Source organism: Equus caballus, chromosome 19 (genome assembly GCF_041296265.1).
Source record: "Equus caballus isolate H_3958 breed thoroughbred chromosome 19, TB-T2T, whole genome shotgun sequence".
In the NCBI taxonomy this organism is placed as follows: Eukaryota; Metazoa; Chordata; class Mammalia; order Perissodactyla; family Equidae; genus Equus; species Equus caballus.
In genome coordinates, this window is record NC_091702.1 from 67201545 (window position 1) to 67226082 (window position 24538).

General features: G+C 44.7%; 1 protein-coding gene across 4 annotated transcripts in view; it reads right to left on the reverse strand.

The window, feature by feature from the left end:
* The window catches only part of CRYBG3 (crystallin beta-gamma domain containing 3), a 106700-nt gene extending 88237 nt beyond the window's left edge, over positions 1 to 18463 (reverse strand). For 3 of the 4 annotated variants that reach the window (XR_011429352.1, XM_023623964.2, XM_023623969.2), the window contains exons 1-2: positions 18099 to 18463; positions 147 to 213 (exon numbers count right to left, since the gene is read on the reverse strand). Coding sequence is in view for 2 of the 4 variants with exons in the window: in XM_023623964.2 (XP_023479732.2) it covers positions 147 to 213; positions 18099 to 18244 (213 nt within the window). In the remaining 2 variants the exon portion in view is untranslated. The remainder of the gene's footprint in view (positions 1 to 146; positions 214 to 18098) is intronic. The other variant, XM_023623968.2, reaches the window with a different exon arrangement.
* Positions 18464 to 24538: the final 6075 nt, after the last annotated feature.

Sequence of the window (24538 nt, forward strand, 5' to 3'; positions counted from 1 at the left end):
CCACAGAGCTGGGCTGGAGTTCCATGTAAAGTAATAACATGGTGCTCTTTTTGAAATGTAAAAAGAGATGATAGAATCTAAAAGAAGGAGAAGAAATTAAGAAAAATATTTGCTTAACATAAAATAATATGAATTTAAAACTATACCTTGACTGCTTCTGATGAAAGTACATTTTCCTTTTTCTGACTTGTGCTCATGGGCTCATTTTCAACACTGAAAAACAAAAACCACAGTTTCTTCTGAAATTAAAAATTAAAATCATACAGTTTCTGTGTAGAAAGCAAAAATTGAAAGGTCCTAGATCTGCAATGCTCAAAAGATTCATACACAAAATGTTTTATGTTGATTGAAACCTCTACACTTGAAAAACACATTCAAAAATGCTCATCTGAGCTTCAGAAATGTCTGAGTCCATGATGCATCATATTTTCTTATGTCGATAATCAGCGTCATGGTAATGATGCGACTGAACAACACAGCACCATGCATGACCATCATCATCTTAGAAAGTGTTAGCTCTCTTTGATTTTATTTATATTAAGGCTCGCCATAGCCTGATTTTTTTTAGTGTTTTTTTTTGAGCTGAGTGTTATTTGGAATGTATTTCTACACAGTAAATTTTTATAAACATGTAGGGTTGTCTAGAAAATTTAGGCAATACTCAAAAATAGATGCAGGCTTTTCTAGCCCCAAATGTGTCCCAGATGGCACCTTAAGGATCTGAGATTCCAGACAGTCACTTCTAATTGTCTTTTCTGCAAAACCTTCACAGATGTCTTGTGAGATGTCATAATAAACAACTTTGCCTATAAGCACATATATATGTTAGATCTAAATATTTATATCTCTGTTTCTGTGTTACCTTGTTTTCATACTTTCATAATCCTAGACCAATTGAGTAGCTCCACTCCAAGGATTATCATGATAATCTGTCCCCCATGTGCGGGGACTGTGTTTGACCTCAAGGATGTAAGAACAAGTAGGTCAGGGTTTCGTACAGTGCAGTCTGCAGGGAAGACTGACACACAAACAAACGAATAACACAGTCTGGTGCAAGTTATGACTGCTGAAGAACAAAACGCTGTGGGGCACAGCGGAAACAGGAGCAGAAATTCTGCCTGCTCAGTGAAGTGCCCCCAGAGGAGACACATGGCAGGGGAATGGAGAAGGCGGCATTTTTGGGAAACCATGTCTTATTTGTTTGCTTTTAATATAAGACTGGAGCACAGGAACTTGTGACAGCAGAGATAATCCTGCTAGAAAGGAGAATGAGACCAGAAGTTAGTGGATGCCAGGGCATGAAGAACCTGCCTGACCTGTTACAGAATCTGATCTTTGACCTCCCAGAACCGGGAAGGCTTTGTGAGGAAACAAACACAAAGCAGGAGGATGACTGAGAGCAGGGAAAACATGGAATCCTGGCGGTGGGTGTAGAGGGAATGGGGAAGACCAGGTGTCAAGAGCTCTGACCAGATGGATGGGAAGAGAAGACATGATTTATGCTACTTAGACTTTCTATCCACAAAATCCAGTGCAATTATGCAGGGAACAAATGGTAATGATAAAAAGACAGAAAGATCATGAACACATGGAAAATACAATGGATTAAAATTTCATCAAGTTGCAGACTCTACACAGGAATACTTGGACCAACAAGATACACATGCTCTTAAGCCTTTTAAAGTTGACAGGAAAAGAAAGCAAGTAAAGATAAACATGTGGGCTATGTGTTCAACACGTGGAAATCCTGTAGGAATAACCAGGGACAAAAGTGGAAAATAATATTGTACAATACACAATTGTAGCCTTTATACATACCTATAAAATAAGAAGGTCTTAACTGGTTGCTGTTTTAAAAGTACGGGGTTCTTACCTCTTTTTTTCTATTTTACTAGCTTTATCTTTTGCCACAAGGTTGTTTATAATTCAGTTTTTTAAATTAAATGTCACTTGGTACTGGTCTATTTAAGCTCAAACCAAAGAAATGAGACTGGCAAAATACATTTAAAATACATGTTATAAGGATCTGCAGTATAATCAAGAATAGTATTGACCTTTATAATGCTACTGGCTCAACACAAGGTTGACATAAGGGAAGCCATATTGTAGAAAAGAAACCATAGTGTAACTTTAAATGACCTCTGACCAACCAGCCCAGACACGCTCTGTAGATTTTGTGGCCACCCCCCAGCTGCTTTAAGAGGACAATTTTTGTTCTTTTGAGTTCCTTAGGAATGTGGTGACCCTCAGGGAGACAGCCTATGCTGATAGCCATCCTCAATGACAACTGAAAGATCAGGGTATAGGGCAGCTGCTCCATTCTCTGACGCACATCCAGTAAAACAAAGGACTATCAGGAACTGGGACCAGATGTCTGCCCCACCCAGAGACCAGCCACCTCCCGCACCTAGAGATGGGCCAGTATATAACCGGCCTGTAGTCTTTGTTCCGTGAGATGGTTCTTTTGGACTTGAGTCGGCCATCTTCCCTCTTGCTAGCAAGCTGTACTAAAGTCCTTCCTCTCCTACCACCTTGCCTCCTGACTATTGGCATGTCTTGCGGTGAGCAGATGAGCCTACTTGGGTGGTAACAATAACTTTATAAGTGCAATCTCTAACTACAATCTATTTTGAATGACCTACCTAAAAATTATCTAAACAAACAAGAAGCATTTAATGTTAGTCTCCTAGTTTCTGCTTCAAGATTTCTGGAATTCTACTTATTTGGAGTGTTTAGAGGGCTTTCTATAAACTTACTGCCTTAGCAAGATTGCAAATGAAAACGGTAAAAGTTTCTTTTCCAATACAAAAGCTTTGCAGAAAATGCAGCTCTAAATCCATGGGATTAAGGCAGAACTCAGTATTTCCAAGAGGCTGTAATTACTTCCATGCTACAAACACATACAAAGTGCCAGAAAAACACAGTTGTAAGTCAGCATGTAAGTATTTTGCATTGAGCAAACAATTGAACAATTTAAAGCTGCAATCACCAAAAGAAGTAACACTTGACACTTCATAACTTTCTGAAACTTATATCCTACGTTAAGTTTCATGAATCTTATTGCTAAACCAAAATTTCAAAATGTGTTTAGTTTTAAAGCGAACAACGCATTTTGAAATTTTAGTTTAGCTATAAAAGTCATTGCTTCAAGTAAAGCTTTTTTTCCTAGATCACTAGCATCCGTCCGTTCTTAATTGGTCTCTGGCACCCTCACAATTGCTCTGCTTCAATCCATTCTTCCTGTCACAGTGAGCATTAATCTGATCAAGACACACTCTTGTCCAAATTCCTTCAGCAAATCTCCATCAGGTGATGAATAAAATGAGTGGTCCTCAGCATAGACACAGAAGGGTATTCATGACCTGGCTCCAGATACCCCTGTCACATAGAACCACTCCTTATTCTTACAATATGCCAAGTTCACAGACCAGCAAACCTCTTTCTTCTGCCCTTCAACATCCTTCCCCATGCTCCACATCTCCTAATCCTTCACAATTTAGTTCTAGCTTAATCTGTATTTTTTTTTTGTGCTCCCACTGCACCCAGTGATACCCCTCATACATTTCTGCTGTTTACCATAATAGCTGGTTGTCCATTTGTCTAACTAGAATTTGAATTCATTAAATTGAGAAACTATATCATTCATGTCTGTATCATTCCAGCACTCATATCTATAGCACACATCTAGCACTGATCTCTAACTACTTCATTCTAGCATTGTGCCTGACACTGTGAAGCCACTCAAATATTATTTGGAAAATGAATATAAAAATAATCGAGATCAAACAGGTTCTCCATTTGGAGTGCCTGCTTACCTTATTCAGAAAACACTGCTCCATCGAGCACAATGTAATAATATACATTAGCCTTTTTTCTTAATGAAGTAGTACACAAGTCTCTTGAAAGAACAGACCATCCACTTTCATTCTGCATCATCTTTCTCTAAAGGTATAAGGAGGGAGTGGGGCTGGGGAAGAAAATTATTCACAGCAGGAACAAGGTCATTTTCAGTCTATTTAAAAATAAAACACAGCAGCCAGCCGGTGGCACAGCGGTTAAGTGCGCATGTTCCTCTTCGGGAGCCTGGGTTTCGCCGGTTCAGATCCCAGGTACGGACATGGCACCACTCATCAAGCCATGCTGTGGCAAGCGTCCCACATATAAAGTAGAGGAAGATGGGTATGGATGTTAGCTTAGGGTCAGTCTTCCTCAGCAAAAAGAGGAGGATTGGCAGCAGTTAGCTCAGGGCTAATCTTCCTCAAAAAAAAAAAAAGGAAAAAACAAAACACAGCAAAATCAGAATACAGTAGATAAAAATACTCAAAAGACTAGACACTTAGATGTCTGCTTAGTAAAAACAATTAACAGAAAAGACTGAACTGGTTGGAATGGCACTCTCAGACTCAAAAACAGGAGGGAAAGAGAAACCTGATCAAATTCAGATGATCTCAAACCTCACAAAAGAGGATAACCCATTCCTATTGTTCTCTCACAATATAACCCCCTTAGGGACCAGGGAACACTTGAATAGCAGTATTTTTAGAAAGCACACATTTTGCTCACGGCAGGGGGTGAGGGGTAGGAATCACAATCACATGTAGGCACAAATAAGACTATGTTGCATTTCTAAATAGCTTTATCGTACTTCACTAACAGAACTCTGGAAATTAATCTTTCAAAATAGCCCAGATAAATATCAAGGTCAAAGTAACCTGGAAGCTCCTCATTTTTGAAGCATCCTTATTTAGACCACAGCTGAAAACCAGGAATCCACCATGCAGCCATTGAGCATCTACTTTATGCCAGACATAAAACAAAACCACCCTCTGGCCATGAAAACAATGGGGCATGTTCCCATTCTAAAGTTCAAATAATTCACATAGAGGAGAACCCCTATCCTGTTACTTTATATATCTTATACTCCTATCTTTTATTAATTTCTAAGATGATTCCCTAACTCATAGTGGATCAGAAGCAGAAAACTAGCACAAGAACTCACTCACTCCCCAGCTGTCTACTGCGTTCTTTTTATGCGCCAGGCACTGTTCTTGATGCTGGGGGCTTAGCAGAGAACACACCAGACAGAATCCTTCCCTCACTCCTTCGCAACCGCTATCTAGGTGCACCATAATCACCTGGGAAACTGTTTATAAAGCAGATTTCTGGGCCTAACTGTCAAGGATGTCAACTGGAGTGGGGCCCAGGAACCCACATTGCCAACCAATGACTCCCCCTCCCTGGTTGTTCTGAAGCTGGTTGCCCTCGGACCACAATCTTGATGGACGAAGATCTGAGACTCTCAGCTGAAACCAACAACTCAGAGCTGCACAGGGAGAAGAATCATCTGGTCGGAGGGCTCTCCACTTAAATCATTCAAATGTGTCAAGTGTTGATACTTAAAGGGTAAGTATCAATTAGAGAACTCACTTATGTGAAACTTTACCCCTTTTCCAACTCCAATGCCCAGCAGAGCTCCTGGCCCCAGCAAAGAGCTGCCACCCTAATGAGCATGCCGAGTATCATAGTACAGAATGGGACCAAGAGAAAAACACCCTTCTTTCAGTGCATCCCACAGACTGAAGCACAGGGATTCTGCTGGGCCCTCCCAGAGTCAGTTGCTCACATGGTAAGAACGCAGCTGCCTAGATGGTCAAAGGACAGATATACAGGAACAACCTACATGGAGGAGAGGGGTCGGGGCACAGAGAGGGAGATCTAAGCTCTTCACGCCTATCTTCCTGGAACACAGCTGCTGGGGAACGCCTCCTACTGTGCTTTCCTCTCGCACATCCTCACTGTGGCCATAACCAAAAAATCTGGAAATGCTAAAGAACTGAACACAGCTTCTGTAACTGCCTTCCAGAGGTTTGCCCACTTCCCTATGAATGCAGGAAGGAGGCTATGATTTCTCGCCATTTCCATAAAGGAGGCAATTTTGGGTGCTGATGACAACACTGGCAGTAATTCTGAGCATTCCTTCCTAAATACAAAGCCACTTAATAGAAGGTAGACCCTGATTTGGGAATGCCCTGACATCTAAACCATCACCCCAATCCACTGTCCATGGGGACTTTCCACCTTTCCCAGGGTCTTCTGCTGAGGATTTCCCTTCTCTCCTTCCTCTCCATCCCAGTCTACCTGATGCTGCCTAAAATGATCTTCCCACGGTAGATGTTCACTTCCTCTGGACAAGGTGTGGTCTGCAGTAGAGGAACCAGCAATATTGTTGAGGACAGGAAAGAGAATCAAGGCACACCTCTGTCATTTTCTCTGCCCCGCTAACATAAAACTGCTGGTTCCAGATGCCTAGTCTGCTAAGCAGCATCTCCCTCTCTACCACAGCTTCATTAGGGCTCCCTTCCTGGCGCGTTGCTCCTCATCTCAGAGCCCACTTGACACAACTCCTGTGATGAAACCCTAGAAGCAGCCAGAATCTGGCCTGCCCTTGGAATGTGGTCAAGCTACACTTTAGTCCTCCAGGTGTGACTTCACCTTGGAGGACTACATGAAAAATAACATGGAACAAGAAGGAGTCTTTTCCATACCCACTCCCTTTCCCACTGTCATAAGCAGCAAAATGCTTTGCAAAAAACTCAAAATGGACATATGTCTGTTTCAGGACAGCACCTTTGGGACAAACGCACTCTAGTGAAAATGCACCTTTCTGGATCTGATTTTTCAATTAAAAGCATCAGACCAGCTCTCTGCCAGATCTAAAAGCCTATGTGATCCTCCAGCAGTGAGGTGAGTGGGAAAACAAACAGGTAGACTAACCTTGAGGCTTTTGTGGTAAAGGAAGAGAGACTATGACCAAGAAACCAACTCAGAGTCAAAATTAATACCAGGGCGTTATGACAAAAAGGCAGAAACTTCTACTGTCCCTTAATTCAAAGTTACTGAGGCCACCTCCAGGCCTGTCCTCTATTCTCTTAGACTCCACCCTCTCGACCCTCACTTAGGTCTTTAAATACAGTATGGACTTGATCCCCAAACTCCCCCAAGGGTCTGCTTACGCCTTGGGGGCCACCTATGCTCCCTTGGGGATTTTTTTCTTAGAAACACAGCTTCACATGACAAACCTAGAGTTCTTTGTTCAATGCTATCCTGCAGGCACCATTAAACTGCCTTTTGTGCACTGGCCTGGAGCCCCACCCAGCATCTCCAACCCTGTTGCAATGCCGATAAAGACAGAGTTCCACACCAACAATTTACAAACAACCATCTGGAAAACTGCCCATTCATAAATGGGGACTGCTGGTGGTAGAGGAGCACTTGTAACTTTTAATGACCATTAACAGAATATAAAACAGGTGTTTACTGCACTATTTCTGGGCTTCAAATTAAAAGGTAACTAAAAGCTGCAATTTTAAGACAGTCAACAGCATGTATTTTAGCTCACACATCTGGCATTTGAATCTCAGAACTCTTTGGAGAAAGATCAGGAACAGGGAGGGAAGGTAGCAGACATGATTATGAAACTGCTGCTTCGAGATCTTAGACTCTCTGACAGACCCTGCTCTTTCCTATAATTTAGGGATCTGCCTCGAAGCTAATTTACTTCCTGTCCCCCAACTCATGCCCCCAAAACAAGACCCATAATTACAGTTCAACCACCAGCTATAGAGAGAATCTTAGTAGTCTGATGTGTACCTCAGCTGTCTGCCTACATGTGACATCAGTGACTGCTCTCTTCTCCCCAAGTCCTCAACTCACGCTCTTCAGATTCTGAACATGTGTGACCCGCCTCATAAGAATCAACACCCTGAATCTCTTGCTCTTTTTGACATGAACTCACAGTATTCCAGCTGCCTTCTAAAATGGGCCACTCATGTGCCATTCAGCAAATCGTCCTGAGGGAGAGGCACTGGTCCAAGGACAGGGAGACCGTGCCTTCCCTGAGCCTGACTAAGGCTGACCTCACCTCCAACCTCCAACTCAAATCCTTCCTTCTCTGTAAATTCTTCCAGACACCAATAAACCAATGTATGTGAGAATATACAAACTGTATACACATACATAAACCCGTGCCCTAGTGATGCTTTCAAAAAGTGAATTTTATCATCTCAACTCCTCAATGTGGCCTCCCTCATCTCAACCCTGGCTCCTTCCCCACATCAGCAACACCTGCTCTCCCTTCCCTTCTGTTGTCTTTGCCCACGCTGGCATCTCTGCCAACATGATCCTACCCCAGGACCTTGGAATTGGCTGTTTCCTCCACCTGGAAAGTTCCTTCCTCAGATTTGTTCATGTCCCACTCCCAAATATCCTGCAGGTCTTTGCTCAAGTGTTACCCAACAAAGAGGCCTTTCATGAGCATCCTGTCTACACCTTACTCCAGACTCACTACCTCCCCATCATGTCTCACCTCCTTACTCTACACTATTTTATTCAAAGCACACTATACATTAATTTATATAATTTGTTTTCTGCTCTTTCCCATTAGAATATTATAAGCAGAGACATATTTAGATATTCAAACTAGATTCTGAAAAATGATGACACAATTAAGATTTCCAAAAGATTAAATATAAAATTTTTATAATTTGTATAAATATATGTACTATCATAGAAAATGCTAAAGCATCATAGTTAAGTGAAAAAAAATTCAAGTTTCAAAATCCTGACAAGCACTTTTGCTTGTAAAAATGTGTATACATGTAGACACTCCCATAATGATGTAGAAGTACATCCCTTGTCTCTGAGTGGGGGAATAAGTGGTGTGCTTGTTTTCTTTTTGATTTTCTTATAATTTCATACCTGTTTTACAAAAGTATATATTTCTATTAAAAAGGCAAAAAATTATGAAATATTGCAATCGATTTTAAAATGCAAATATAAACAAGTTAGAGAAAAAAGTAAGCAATAAATTTAGAATAGACAAATAACAAAACATGAATACTACAAATATTACACAATGGTAATTTCTTTGTATCACAGTATATACCACACTGCCAAATAAGAGCCTTATCAGCCCACCTAGAACAATAAAACCACCCAAACGATCCCAGCACACGCTTCAGCGCTGCCTGATGAAGCACAAGGCCGCCTTGTAGCCAGGGCCGGCTCCGGGAACTGTGACAGCCACAACAGCAAGGGCTGAGGGGCTGCATCTCACCTAAGTTGTTCCCAGTTATCAAAATATAAAATTCACAATATTTCATTCCTTAAGAAGCATGAGAAGCATGGCAGTTACAAAAAATTAGGATCTGTCATAAGGTAGTATCCACATTTTGCATAAATTTTAATTCAAAGAGTAAAGCAGACATTCCTAACATATATCTTGTAGAAATTATAAGAAACTAGCATTTGTGAGAGCATTCAAATACCATTTCATGTCATTTCGGGCACTGTCATTTGTGCTACTTGTCATAAAGGACACATGAAAGATAAGCTCCTTGAAAAGCATGCTGTACTAATGAACCCAAAACTCTACTTTGTAAACATCTAAAGTTTGGTTTTTGATTAAATCCCAAAATTCTAACAATCATTTTGGCTGGATAAGTCAAGGGAAGCAGGAAGAGGTCTAAGATAGCTGCCTTCACCTACCATAACCAGAAGTCTAAAGTTTATAAATCATGAAACAACAGTAAAGTATTATTTAGATACATGTACACAAATATCAGAAGAAACAGCTTAAATGAGATTAAAACAATTTCCCCTAAGAAGAGAGTCTCAGAAACAAGCCTACATCTATTAAACGCTCCTACAGCCCCTGCGCGACACCTTGGCACTATTTTAGGAGGGGAAGAAAGATTGTGCTATGTCTGCCTTCCCTCAAAACCACATGAGCGCTTGAGCCAAAGACCATCTTGCATCTGGTTCACTGCTGGATTCCCAGAGCTGCCTGGCGAGAGGGGTACTACATGCCTTCTTGTTAAACACTGGTGACGTTTCACATCAAAGGATCAAAATGTTTGGATCACGCAGGGGAGTTAACCAACACATCTTCATATGTGACTTTGCCAGTAAAACACAAGTCTTCCTAATCCATAAGGCATATTTCTTTATTTTGTACACACCTATTACACCCTATGGAGTTTTGGCTGGTACGCTACAGCTGGAAGAGACCTCAGAGATGAGGTCACCTCCTCCACTTTATAACAAGACTCTGAGAGGGCTAATGACCCACCCAGAATCACACTGTCACTCAAGCAAATGATAGGTGATCTCACAAAAGAGTTGATATTTTTGAGGCTCTGTTAACTCCACCCAGTTTCACATTATAGATTAATAATATATAAGCCACATTTATACTTATAGAAAGTTTCAAAATATCAAATTACTCTGCATTATAAATATTATTTGTATTTTATTTGTAGCCTTAATTGTAACTTTCTCACTTGAACAAGTTAACATAGTTCATTCTCTCTTTGGAGAATTTTTGACAACTCAGGGTCATAAACTCTCTTGGTTTTTTCCTCCTTATCTATATCCATATCTTTATCTACATCTATATCTTTATCTATATCTTTATCTTTCTCTTTATCAATATCTTATAAACAGATATTCACCAGGTCTTAAATTAGTCCTTTTTTTCTGAAATAGGTAATTCACATAATTTATGTATAAAAAGGTACAAAATTACAAAATGAAAAGTCGCCCTCTTGTCCCTCATCCCTTCACCCAGTCTTTCATCCCTCCAAGACAGTGAACACACCACTAGGAACAGACTTATTTTGTCCTCCTCCATTTTTCATATACAAATGGGACAATATCCACAATGGTTTGCATCTTGCTTTTTTTCCTTAATGTATCTTGAAGATACCTCCTTATCAGTACATAAAAAGCTTTCTCATTCTTTTTGACACCTATGTAATATTCCATTATGTTAGTACCACTGTGTATCAGTTAGACCACTCTTTTTTTCACCTTTGCTATTAAAACAACAATGCAATGACTAGACTTATACAGAGTACTCTGGGCCTCTTTGTAAATTGTATATGTCTGATGGAATTCCTAAAGGGGACTGCTGAGTCAGAGGATAGGAATCTGTAAACTTGACAGAACTTGTCAAATTTCCCTCCAAAGTGGAATATCAATTTACACTTCCTCCAGTAGTGAATGAGAGCTCTGGTTCCCCCACATCAAATTCAAGTTTTGTTTATCAAATAGGTAGAATATGGTATCTTGCTATAGTTTCAATTTGTCACTCTTTTGAAGGAGACTGACCTTTTTCACATGTTTAAATTTGTGAGTTGTATAAATATATACACTTATTTTCCTTCTCTCAACTGCCAGGACCATAAATTCTTTACTGCACAGAACAGTGACCCAGGCCATCTGGGCAGACGTCCAGCTGCATGCCATTGTCTTTTATTTCCATTAGAAACCATTTTCTAAGGCAAGCCTTCTTTTATGGGTCTTCCCAAGTGAAGCAGAGAAGCTGTCATGTAATGCTGGAGGCTTTGAATTCAGAAAGGACACTCTGATCCCTGACTCTAGCACAGACGCTGTGAGACTTCTGATTAGCTACTGCACCTCTCCAAGCCTTAAATTATAGATCTGTAAAATGCAGTAAGTGCGGGGCTTGGGGCTGATCAGGGCCTCAGTAAAGAATGGGTTTGTTTTGTCATCACTAATCTGCAGGGCAAAAAAAAAAAAAAAAAAAACCCTTACTAAGCAAACAGTTGTGTCACTGCTTTGGAATACTTCCAATTAAATACCCCCAGGGGTTAAACACTGGGGACAGTCCTGCTGGAGTTGTACCATCTATGCCATTTATGCCTGCCAAACAGACATTAAGAATGAGTTATCTCTGGTCACAAAACTTCAGCTTGTTTCTCAATCAACATCAAGCTATTCTGTGTAAGGATCTCCACTCACTTGGAATGTTGATTCCTGAAAGGATGCCCTTTTCTGCCTCTAGGACTGGCCAAGCCTGCGGGGTCAAGGAAGAGTTGGAGGGATGAGGGGAAAGCATCTCCATTCACACTGCTGGTACAGTTACGATCACATCTCCCCACTCTCCCGGTTTGGCAGACGGTGCTCTCAAACCACGCTCAGAGGAAGGGAATAACTTGAGAAGATAGTTTGAAAGCCCAATTAAAGTACTCATGAAACAATGAGTGTGTTCTGAACCAAACAAGTCACACACACCAAAAACACTTTTGGCTTACAATGAGCTCATCTTGACAACAGAGATGTACACGTCATCTCCTCCATTAATTTACTAACTCTTTGAGGGCAGTTTGGGTCATTCATTCATCTTTGTGTCCCCACTGCTTGGCACCATACCTGACACATATCAGCCACTCAAATTTATGGGATGAACAGACTCAAAATGAATATGACTTCTTTAACTTTTATTTCATGCTGATCCTCTCTTTTCAGGAGATAGCATGAATTATTTTCCTGAGATAAAATTTACATCAGCCATGTTTTCTTGCTACCATAGTTGTACTGGCATTTCTGGTAAATCTGGGCTTCACTGTATTTCATCAGAACTCTGGTTACGAAATGAAATATCTTGTCTAAGGGAATATTATTTTCCTTTTACTTTACAAAATTTGCTATTATCCTTTTTACATATTTTCCACTGAAAGGAAAAAAGAACTCAAAAATGTTATCATTGTTTCAATAAAATGAGAAGTCCTGATTATATAAATCTATTGTGGGCCAATCTGAGGTACACTTGAGACTCTAACACATTTAGAGTGTACAACTGAGTTAGTTTTCAAGGAATGCCCTCAGTAAGAAACAGAATCCCTCGATTAGACATCGGGCAGACACCCTGTTAAACCCAAAAACAGAAATCTCACTTGAAAAAAAGTATGGTTTCAACAACCTAAAACAGTCTACATTTCTACTCTGCTGCCGAGAGTAGGTTCACTGCTTTCTGTTAACCTGGAGCTCAAGATTCTCAGAATACACACTGCTGAGGACTTCTGGAATTTTCCAGTCATCTTTATCACTGCAGGAATGAACTGCTGATATGGTCCTTCAACACCACACAGGTATCTCCTATTCAACTAACCTAGTTACCAATTATTTTCTATAGTGCTTTCAAATCAATGAAAATACAGTCACTATGAAAATTCAGAGAACAAAGCTCCCTTTCCTCACATAACTAATGCTGTGGTCAACACTGGTACTTTAACATGAAGGCCAACAGCTCTCATGCATCAGGGGCACTAGTGACATGTTTTATGAGAATATCTCCTGCACAGTAAGCCATTAGCATCACCCATTTAACACCCTCAGCCACAGTGATAAGCAAAAATTCTCTCAAATTTAAACTGAGAGCCAAACATTGTCAAGAGACCTTTAAGATCCCCCATGTTTCTAAATGCCCACTTCGAGGGTCGGGGTATCCTACTCCTAGCTGAAAAACCACTAAGTGCTTTAATGGCCATCAACAGAGATTCACTCCTCACCTGAGCCAGGTAAAGGGGATACTAAGATGAATAAGACACAGCCCCTGTCCTTGGGTCTAGTGGTCCCGTCTTACCTTATTTCCATCAATAACATTATAGTGGGACACTCAAAGGAATAGCCAAAAAGAATATATCTGAAATGGGAGACATCGCCATGCATTCAGTAACAAAGTAAGGAAAGGTCCAATTGACTTAAATGTTCAAATGGGTTTTGAAGGAGCATAGTTCACAAGGGTGGTAGGCAGGATGGTGTGGAAAAAAACCCCAGAGCTTTGGAGTCAGAGAAACCCAAGTTCAAATCTCACCCCTGAGACTTACTCTTTTCATGATTGGGGTAAATCCTCCTCCCTCCTGCCCATCTGGCTGGAGGTGTTTTGGGTTATCCCAATGACTGGAGGATGCTGTTGGCAATTAGTGGGTGGGGTCACAGATGCCAAATGTCCTGCAAAGGACACGAGAGTCCAGTTCAACAAAGAATCGTTCCACCTAAGTTGCCAACAGGCTCCACCACTCTCCCGCCCTGTTTCCTCAACTGTCAGAATAGTGATAAGCACCCCAACCTTCCAGGCTGAGGGTGAGGTCTCATGAGATGCTGCAAGTAGAAATACCCGGCCCCGGAACAAGCCCACAGGCAGCCCTTGACAAATGCTTTTCTCACCTTACTACCTGATCCCCAGTTGCAAATGTTGTACAGAGCTCATTTTAAACAGGTGCATCATGTGTGATACAGCAAAGAAACAAAACCGAGCATTTTCTCAAAGTGAAGAAAACCAGAAGGCACATATCCTCCAAATTTCACATTTTAGCAGTGTCTGCTTAACAGGCTTTCGCAAAAATTCTCTAACCTTTAAACCAAGAGCCAAACACTGTCTAGAGGCTGTTATGACCCAGCCCCCATCAATTCTCTTACTGCCTCTTTCACTCTGTCTCACTAAGGTATGTAGCCCCCAACAGATCATAACATCCTATAGGCCTCTAGTTAGCGTAGAAGGCCTGTTCCCTAGTTCTATCTTCCTAAGTTCTCTACTTATTGAAACACCATCAGTGCTGCGAAGGCCCAAGTAAAAACACCTCAAACATGAAGCCCTCTCTGTTCTCCCCTATCACTTCTGAGTCCATTCCCTGTGTGCTCATAAACTGGGCTAAACATTACAGCAGTGATTCTCAAACTGGGATCCACAGAACTTGGAGTTCTCAAGTCTCCTATGAAAATCTTAATTGTAGTTTTCATGGCTATAATCTAAAATAAATTAATATAAGCATTCCCGGGTCTGGTCAACCACTCAAGATGTGAGTACTGACAAGCAATTCAAGCGCCCAAACCTGAACTCACATATGCAACAGTGTTGATGCTTACAGGCCTTCTTTAATTGATGAAGGTTAAGGAGACTGGAACAGAGCAAACTCAATACATAAACAATGTGTTCACACCAAAGGAAGCCCAAATAACTTATAGCACGCCATAAAAGCAAAGGTTTTCCTTGGCTCCTTAGCGGAATACTCAAAAACCTGAATTGTGGCCTGGTACAGACATGGTGACCCCCAAAGACTCTGTGTTTGTCCCACTGGTACCATATGCATTTTGTGAGTAGCCAGCAAACAGTTATCGGGATAATGCTGTAAGTTTCACTTTTATTGGTCTTGTGATTATGTTTGTGTTTAATTTTTAATTCTGTTCTTAAGGAATTATTAAAGAATTCTGTTCTTAAGAAAATTTATGTCCCACTTTGTATTTGTACTCCTATAAGTTTCATAATAAAATTCACACAAGTCAACACTGGGAGTGCAGAAAAGGAGACTATACAATCCAAGTTCAGGAGAACGCACTTCATTTCAAGTACACTGAAAAATCAGAATGCAGGCACTAATCCTTAATTAATGTTAAGGGACCTCAGAGCTACAGGCACAGCCTGGGCCTTGATACTTGCTCACTGACTGAAAAGTAGCAATGTGACTTTGGGCAAGTTTCTTTGTTTTTTATAGTAAAATGAGGATACTGATCATATAGATTTGTCCAACCTAAGGTGTAATTATATCATGAAAAGTACTTTGTAAATTGTAAGGTGCTAGATGCACGACAGGTGCTAGTATTACTGTTTTCAAGTGGTCTCCTCAGCTTCTCACAGTTTCTTGAAAGTAAGTACCCTTTTCTCAGTCCAGCCAAGCACTGCGTGTCTACTGAACCAACTCCCCTGCATCTAAAATCACCAGTGCAAAAAGTAAATCGGAGTCACACTAAAACTACAAGTTTTTACTGCTTCTAAGAGAAACAGCCAAAATGCTCTTGCATTTTGAAGTAAGATGACAGTGACAAATCGCAATTCTGTTTCCAGTCAAGTTAACACCGGGGTGTTGTGTTGTTACGACGTTCGGTACTACTGAGCGTTTCCATTTGTTTCATTAAACTTTCAGTGAAGGTTTTGTGTGTTTACATCCTTGAGAAGAAAGATTTAAGCTCACTGACAAGGTAAAACACCCACGCAAAGGATTATTTGCTATCCCCTTAACATCTGGCAAGTTATAAAGAAGATGAGGACAAAATTAGTGTTCGATAAGCACAATTAAAATTTTCATTGTCCAAAAGCCACAGTGTGAGCCCATCCGGAGACGGGAGAAGAGAAGCAGTAGGTAGACAGGAGACTAGTCGCTACAGCGGTTAGAGACGAGGTTAGATTTGATACATGCCTTAAGAAGCCAAAATAGGGCAAGAAGGCAGGTAGGGTTTCAGCACGATTCTGGCATGAACCTGAAGTTGGCCTGCCCCTTCCTTAGGAGACCGCTCCAGCGCCCACCGTCGCCGAGAGTACCTGGGGTTTCTCCTAAACGCGGCTGCCCCAGCACCCAGGCTGCCCGCGTGTCGCCCCGCAGGCTGCCCGCCCACGCCGGCAGACCAGACGCTGGGCTGAGCCCCGTCCACTGCACAACTATTTTTAACTCCTGCGTAACTGAATTTCCAACTCTCCCTTAACAGCCAGGGCAGTGATGGCTGCAGCCTCCCAGGAGAAGTTTTCCAATTAGAGCAGGAGCTTTCCCGGAAAGACGCGGTACTTCATTAACAGAGGGTCACAGAGGAGACGCTGAGGAACACACAGCGAGACGCGTCAGACCACGCACCCCGCACGCTCAGGGCGCCGCCCGGGCCGGGTCGCAGTCGGTTTCGCACCCTCTCCCGGAGGCCCTGCCCGGAGCGCGGCCCCGGAGGTGGCTCCGCGCTCAGCCTCCAGCCCGCTCCTCAAGGAGACTACACCAGCGGGGACGGACCGACGGGCAGACTCAGGTCAGGGCTTCCCACGGGACACGTCTAAGGAAACGGGGCTTTACGGCGGGTGCGGGAGCGGAAAAGACTGCGGCGGGGCCGGTTCCATTCCCGGACCGGGAGGGCGGGTCTGCCCCCGGGACCTCGGGACGCTCCCGAGACGGGGAGAAGGCAGGCGGCGGCATTCAGACGTGCCCGCGCGGAAGGAAGACCGCGACGAAGGCTTGGGGACCCTATCACAATTCTTTTGGAAAACAATCATTTTGAGAAAACTCCAGTAAGCTGGCAGAATACCAGCCGAGGGTGGCGCCCCCAGGCTTCACCTTCCCTGCTCCAGCGGTCTTGGGATGGCGTCCGCCCGCCCCATCACCATGTCCCACCCCATGTCCCGTCACAACGCGTCCCAATCACCGTGTGCCACCCCGTGTCCCGTCACAACGCGTCCCAATCACCGTGTCCCACCCCATGTCCCCTCACACCTTGTCCCGTCACATCGCGTCCCCTCACCGTCTCCCACCCCGTGTCCCGTCACATCGCGTCCCCATCACCGTGTCCCACCCCGTGTCCCGTCACACCGCGTCCCCATCACCGTGTCCCACCCCGTGTCCCGTCACATCGCGTCCCCATCACCGTGTCCCACCCCGTGTCCCGTCACATCGCGTCCCCATCACCGTGTCCCACCCCGTGTCCCGTCACATCGCGTCCCCTCACCGTCTCCCACCCCGTGTCCCGTCACATCGCGTCCCCATCACCGTGTCCCACCCCGTGCCCCGTCACATCGCGTCCCCATCACCGTGTCCCACCCCGTGCCCCGTCACACCGCGTCCCCTCACCGTGTCCCACCCCGTGTCCCGTCACACCGCGTCCCCTCACCGTGTCCCACCCCGTGTCCCGTCACATCGCGTCCCCTCACCGTCTCCCACCCCGTGTCCCGTCACATCGCGTCCCCATCACCGTGTCCCACCCCGTGTCCCGTCACACCGCGTCCCCTCACCGTGTCCCACGCCGTGTCCCGTCACACCGCGTCCCCTCACCGTGTCCCACCCCGTGCCCCGTCACACCGCGTCCCCTCACCGTGTCCCACCCCGTGTCCCGTCACACCGCGTCCCCTCACCGTGTCCCACCCCGTGTCCCGTCACACCGCGTCCCCTCACCGTGTCCCACCGCGTCCCCTCACCGTGTCCCACCCCGTGTCCCGTCACACCGCGTCCCATCACCGCGTCCCACCACGGCCGGCCGGGTACTCGCTTCGCCCCAGAAGTGGAGCGGACGCAGGTGTGGACCGGAGCAGAGTCACGGGCCGGGGTGGGGGCCGCCCGTCCGGGTCCCCGCGTCCCCAGATGAGGGAGCCGAGGGAGGGGACGGGCGCGCAGGGACCTCCGCAGCGGAGGGAGCGGGACGGAAGCGCCCGCCCAGAGCCGCCCGGCCGAGAGCGGCCGCCCGGAGCGCACCCGACGCCCCGCTCCCACCTGGCGGCGCCCCGGCCCGGAGCGGGCGGCGCGCTGGCGCCCGGCCTCTCTTCCTCCTCCTCCTTGTCCCGGGAAGCGCTTCGGGGCCCGAAGAGCCGGGAGAAGCTGTGCCAGGGGGCGCCGCCCCGCCTCCGGCCGCCCGACATGGCCCGCGGTGCGCCCGAGCCCGTCCGCAGGAGCGACGCGGGCTCCGACCCGGCGCTCAGTGCATCCCGGATCCGGCGGAGAGGGGTCCGCGGCGCCTCCTCCCGGCGCCCGCCAGCCCCAGGGAGGACGAGGAGTGGGGAGGAGCCGGGCGGCGCCACGCCCCCATTCAGACCCCGCCCCAACCCGCGCGGCGCGGCTCCTTCTCCTCCTGCCCCCGCCGGCCTGCCCGCCCGAGGGAGGACGAGGATGGGGAGGAGCCGGGAGGCGCCCCGCTCCCAGCCCGCCCCGAGGCCCCGCCCCAACCCTCGCTGCGCGGCTCCTCGCGGCGCCCCCGCCCCCGGGGAGGACGAGGAGGAGGAAGAGGAGCCGGGAGGTGCCCCGCTCCCGGCCCTCCCCGAGGCCCCGCCCCAACCCGCGCTGCGCGGCTCCTCGCGGGGCGCCCGCCTCCGGCTCCCTGAGGAGAAGGAAGACCCGGAGGCCGCGCCCGGCCTGGCCCCGCGCTGCCCGGCTCCTCCCGCCGTCTTGCCCGCCCCCCCCCCGAGCCCATCCCCTCCGCCCTACTCGGCTGTGCGGCTCCTCCTCCTGCCCCCACCGGCCCGCCCGCCCCGGAGGAGGAGCCGGAGGCCGCGGCCCCGCCCTCTCGTCGCGGCCGCCACGCCGGTCCCGGGCTTCCCGCCCAAAAGCGCTCGCGTCTACTGTGTCACAGACCTGCCCTCTGTCCCAGCCGAGACGCACAAAGTGTGCGGACTTTGGGGAGGTTTGTGAGCTGAAGCTGCGGAGGCACCTGCTCGCTGGCGCGCGGGGCCAGCAGGCCGGCCTCAGTTCCCGTCCAGGGCGCCCGCTGCTCAGGAACTTGCCTCACCCAGATGCACTAAACTTCTCACTCCATGTCACACACAGCTGCCAGCCCTCCTGCACGACACTGCCCAAAACAAGCAGGATTCTGTCAACTGAAATAGCGAATTTGCCTGTTTATCTCAAAACAAACTCATTCAGGAATGGCCAAAAGAACTGCAATTTAGGACGTGCACGCTACGGCAAACCTTAGGCAAATCCAGAAAACAAACCATGGGCGCTGCTTTTATAGAGAAAGGGGGAGAGGGCGGGGCTGTTCTAAAGGAAAGTCCACTAGGGGAGAGTGACAGTTCAGGGCCGCAATGGCTTCTCATTGGCTGAGCTGTGGTGTCTCTGATTGGCTGAGCTGTGGTGTTTCTCATTGGCTGACATGTGGCCGTTTCTCATTGGCTGGGCTGTTGCCGGGTGGAAGAGAAATCTTCCTTCCTAGTAAAGCAGTTGTATTTCCCGTCCACGTGCAAGTGTCCACGTCTTGTTCAGCGTAACTGACTTGTGTGATGGGGTGTGAGAGCACTTCTACAGGCCTTCTTGATCCAGGTTAGTTAGGGTTTTTTAAATTAATTGCCACCACGATTCAAACTTGTAAGTGCTGAAACATTTTGTAGTTAGACGTCACTGAAATGTGGAAATCCAGGGATCCTTAAGATTACTTTAAAACATGTCTAAATACAATAGTAGGGGTTGTTTTCGTTTTTAAAACAATTTTTTTACATACAAAAAGCCCCACATAGAGGCTGGCCCCAGCCCAGTAGCCAGTGGTGGTTCCATGCTCTGCTTGGATGACCCAGGGTTTCCCAGGTTGGATCCTGGGCACCGACAAGTCACTGCTCACCAGACCACGCTGATACCATGTCCCATATGCCACAACTAGAAGGACCCACAACTAAAATATACAACTATGTTGGCGGTGGCGGGGCACTTTGGGGAGAGAAAAGGAAAAATAAAATCTTTAAAAAAATAAAAAGCCCTACATAATTAATGTATACAATTTGATGAATCTGGAGGTAAATATACAACCATGAAACCATCATCACAATCTATAGATTCATCACCTCCAGAACTTTCCTCCTGAATTCTTACTGTTATTATATTTTGAGACAAGAACAGAACAGGAGACCTGTCCTCTCAGCAAATTTTGAAGTATAGAGTACAGTATTGTTACCTAGGGCACTAGGCTGCAGGCGGGTCTCTAGGACTTGTTTATCTCACAGAACCGAAACATCTTTTGATACCTCCCCATTTCCCACTCCCCCATTGCCTGGCAACCACCATTTGGCTCCCTGCTTCTGTAAATGACTATTTTAGTTTCATCATATAAGTGGTATCATGTAGTATTTGTTCTTCTCTGGCTTACTTCACTCACACAGCACTATGGATTTTCTTAGTGTTTTATACTCTAGTGGCTAGTAAAGAAAACTTAAGAGACCCATTCACCACAGGCCTTTTGTTTTTGTTTGTTTTAAAGCCAAACTGCCCCTGAGAGCTTGTAGAAATTAGGGAAGTGATATGGTATGCTTGTTCACTAAAAATTTTATACATACGAGTAAATGAAATAAAAACGAAACGTCCAATGCAGTTTTGAGTTGGGGGAGGAAAAGGAAGGTACCTTGGGGTGGTGCCCCCTGGCTCTGGGGTGCTGGAGGAGGAGAAGGTTGCCTATGAGTAGACTAGACTTGTATAAGGCCTGGTCATTTCAGCACCAGCTGGAGACTGTTGAGCCTCCTGCCCGCCACAGCTGCCTGCTAGGAGCAAACCAGCCCCTGCTCACTGCCCCAGAGCCCCAGGCACTCACCCTGATTTGTTCTGCCTCCATGTAACCCACCACAATAAAATCAGCCCAGTTTCCTCCAGCTGGGTTCATCCCAGACTGCCCCTCAGGATTGACCAGCACCTTCTCTTTTGGAAATCTTTCCTCCTTCTTTGTGAGTCTGAGAAAATAGGAAAAAGCTAGAAAAATACACTTATAATAATATAAGAATAATATAATATGAGTGTATTATTATAATGCACTGATTAATAATTAATATTATAATAATATTACAAGAGAGTTCCCAGTTCTAGCTTTATCTTAGGGGAGAATCTCCATTAAAGCCCCACTTCTCAGAAAGCCCAGAGGATATGAAAGAGAGGATGAAGCAAACTATGCCCTCCAGCTGGAAGGCCTAGAAAACAATTTATCTCCCCAACGGAAGGTTAAATTACTACCAGATGTGTCCCCCACTTGGCCTGGGATCAAAGTAGGCCCTACACCCTAATGCCTACCCAGAGGGTGGATTGTTCAGGAAGTCTTCCTGGGGGTAAAAGTGGGTAGGAGCCAGTAAGATTTATTATTGAATTATGGTTTTAACTAATAATATTTCTCCGAGAATATCTCTAAAACATAATTTTCAAGGAAAATGCAGTGTCATATTTCTTCAATAGCCATTATCCTCGGTAAGTGAGAAGGCATGAGAATCATGATGTGTAAAGCCCTTCATAAAGAAATTTTCTACAGTGTTGGTGGGGATAGAGTAACAGTAGAAAAAATGCTAATATTCATCCAGCTAGAATCCCTTCTATTAATGGACAGCTTGCAAGTGTAGAAGGTATTGTAAATGTTATTAGAGGCCCCCAATGTGAACAGTTAGGCCAGTGCAGATCCATGCTATATTTTTTCCTCAAAAGCAACTACTTCCTGAAGGAAACGGTATCTAAGGACACTCTCATGTCCACACTGTGGTAGAACAAAGCACTTGAGTGAATTGTAGATACAAATGGTGCCCTGCCTCCATTAAGGCAAACTTTTTCTATGAAAAATTAGCTTAAAGCCATTAACAATGTCCTCTGGATTTTCATTTATTTATTTTTCTAATACTTATCAGTTCCTAGATGTCCTAAATCCTGGTATTCGGAACTTATGATAAATTTCTGAATACTAAGTTCTAAGATTGCATTAGGAATTCTGTAAAAATGTATTTTATTTTAGAGTTGTGAGGATTTGAGAGATGCTAATTTAGCACAGTTGTCATTCATTCATTCAGTTGTCCCGCAGACATTTAGTGAGTGCCTGCAGGGGAAGCATATTTGCTGCGAAGCTGATGAAGCTGAAGCTTCAAGGTCCCTCACAGCATGCTCTGGCACTGGGATCACATGGTCATGTGTTTTTATGAAATTTACAGAAGTAAATGTTTTAACTGCAATTGATTAAGACCACAATCTCTTTCCACTTGGATTTCCCCCCCATCACACTTCTCCTAAGTCAGTTGGTATTGGAGTCATTGTGGGGCATTTGGGATCTGCTGGGGAATTTGACTTGGGAATACGTTTAGTTTGGATTTAGTGGGGTATATTTATGTGGTTGTCAGCCTCTCCAAAGTTTGGTTAGGTTATGCTTAAATTCCAATGTGTCCATTGTGCAGCTCACCAAGCATTACACCAAGATGCAGGACCGGAGGTCCTGTCAAGACATAGACGGTGAAGGCCCTGACACTGAAAATATGTCAGTAGTAGAGGTGAAACAAGATTTGAAAAGTACAATAGCAAAGGGGACTTGTGGAAAATTATTCCAGGCATCCCAAGACAAAATGGAAGAGGAAGAGTCACTTCTAATTAATGTAACTTCTCTCATAACAGGAGTAGGTTCAATAACACAGTGTATACAATTTTTATAACTGTAAATTCACCAAACGTTTTTTTTTTTTAGGAAGATTAGCCCTGAGCTAACATCTGTGCCCATCTTCCTCTGCTTTATATGTGGGACGCCTACCACAGCATGGCTTGCCACGTGGTGCCACGTCTGCACCTGGGATGTGAACTGGCGAACCCCAGGCCACTGCAGCAGAACATGTGCACTTAACCACTGCGCCACCGGGCCAGCCCCACCAAACGTTTTTTGATGAAAATCATGTAAAATAGAACTTATCAGAATTGTTTGTAGGGCACAGACCTTTGTAGGGCAGTACTACAAACAGTGAGTGTATAAGTAGACAGTGCTGCACATTCACACAGCCCTGCTGTCAGTGATAAACACACTCGACCACACTTGAGGGCAGACTGAATTATTATTCCATTATATGTAGAGAAAATGATACTGGAACATCATCGTCACCTGAAAGGCTCTCAAAGGGTATACTACCAAAAATATGAGAAAAAAGTATTGTAGAGGTATTCCAGGCAGTTAATGGAAAAATATATGGTTATTCCAGACCTTGTGATCTTTGTAATATTAGTCAACCTTTTAAAATTGGCAATTTGCATGGTTTATTTTTTCATTCACTTTTGTATCTGATTTTTATTCTTAATTTTAAATCATTTTTCTTTAAAGAGGACCCCCAAAGTTGTAAAAATCTTCAGATACCTCAGAACCTGGATTTGTCCCTGAGCGCCAACTCTGTGTCAGATGCGTGCTCTTTCTTAGAGATACAATGATGCTTCAGACCAAGTACTTTTCCTCAGGGAAACAGATGAGCAAAGCGAGTATGACAGGGGAAATCTTTCTAGGGGCATATATACAAGATGGCCCCCCATTTTTGTCTAGAAGTTTCCAAGAAGGCTCATAGAGGAGATAACTGTCAGTTTGCTCTTCCTCTCCATCTCCTGTGACCACCGTGACTTCCACAAAAAGACTGTAATTCAGTAGCTTATTTGATATGTGAGAAAACCTGAAGTTCATCACACTGTAACTCCCAAAGCATAAGCACTATGCTCCTCAGAAGTATGAGAACAGACTCAAAGTGCTGATTCCCCAAGCATTTCAACAAGGATGCAAGTGTAGTTTAGAAAATGCTAAGCTTTTTGTTCTGAAAAGTCCACCAGAGGGATGAACTTCTGTATATATCCTAGAGCACCGTACTTACTATGTGGCAGGTGGCCCAGGAATATTAAGACAGCTGTCAACATCAAGGAAAGCATCAGCCCATGAAAAGCAAGCAGATGGATTGGGGCACTTCACTAGCTGCCTCCTAGAATAATAGCTGTGTGAGGCCAAATGAGGTATTGTCAGGCTGCCCAGGGCAGCAAAAAGCTATTACTGGATATAAGTGCTCAATTAGGAGAGGGGGCGGGGAATATCCTCCCCTTTCCTTTGTTTGTATAGCTCAAGTTTTCACTAAGAACCACAATGGTAAATAAGAAAGGGGGTAAAAATGATGTAAGCATTTCTCATTTTGTTACTTTCTGATTATCATAGTTTGTAACACGGGAAAATGCCTCAGTCTTGCTGCTTCAATGAGAGCAGATGGTGAAATTTTTAAGTAATTGGTTATTCAGACTTCTTCGGGATGCATGAAGTTTTATTGTATCATTTGTCTGGTTTTTATTTCCAGGACGTGTGGGGACTGAGATCTTTCAAACACACATCTTTTAATGCTTAAAGTAAGATGTGCTAGTTTGATCTAAATTACATTTACTCTTTTCTTCCCTTGATATGATGATGACACTTACAAAGAGAAATGAATTCT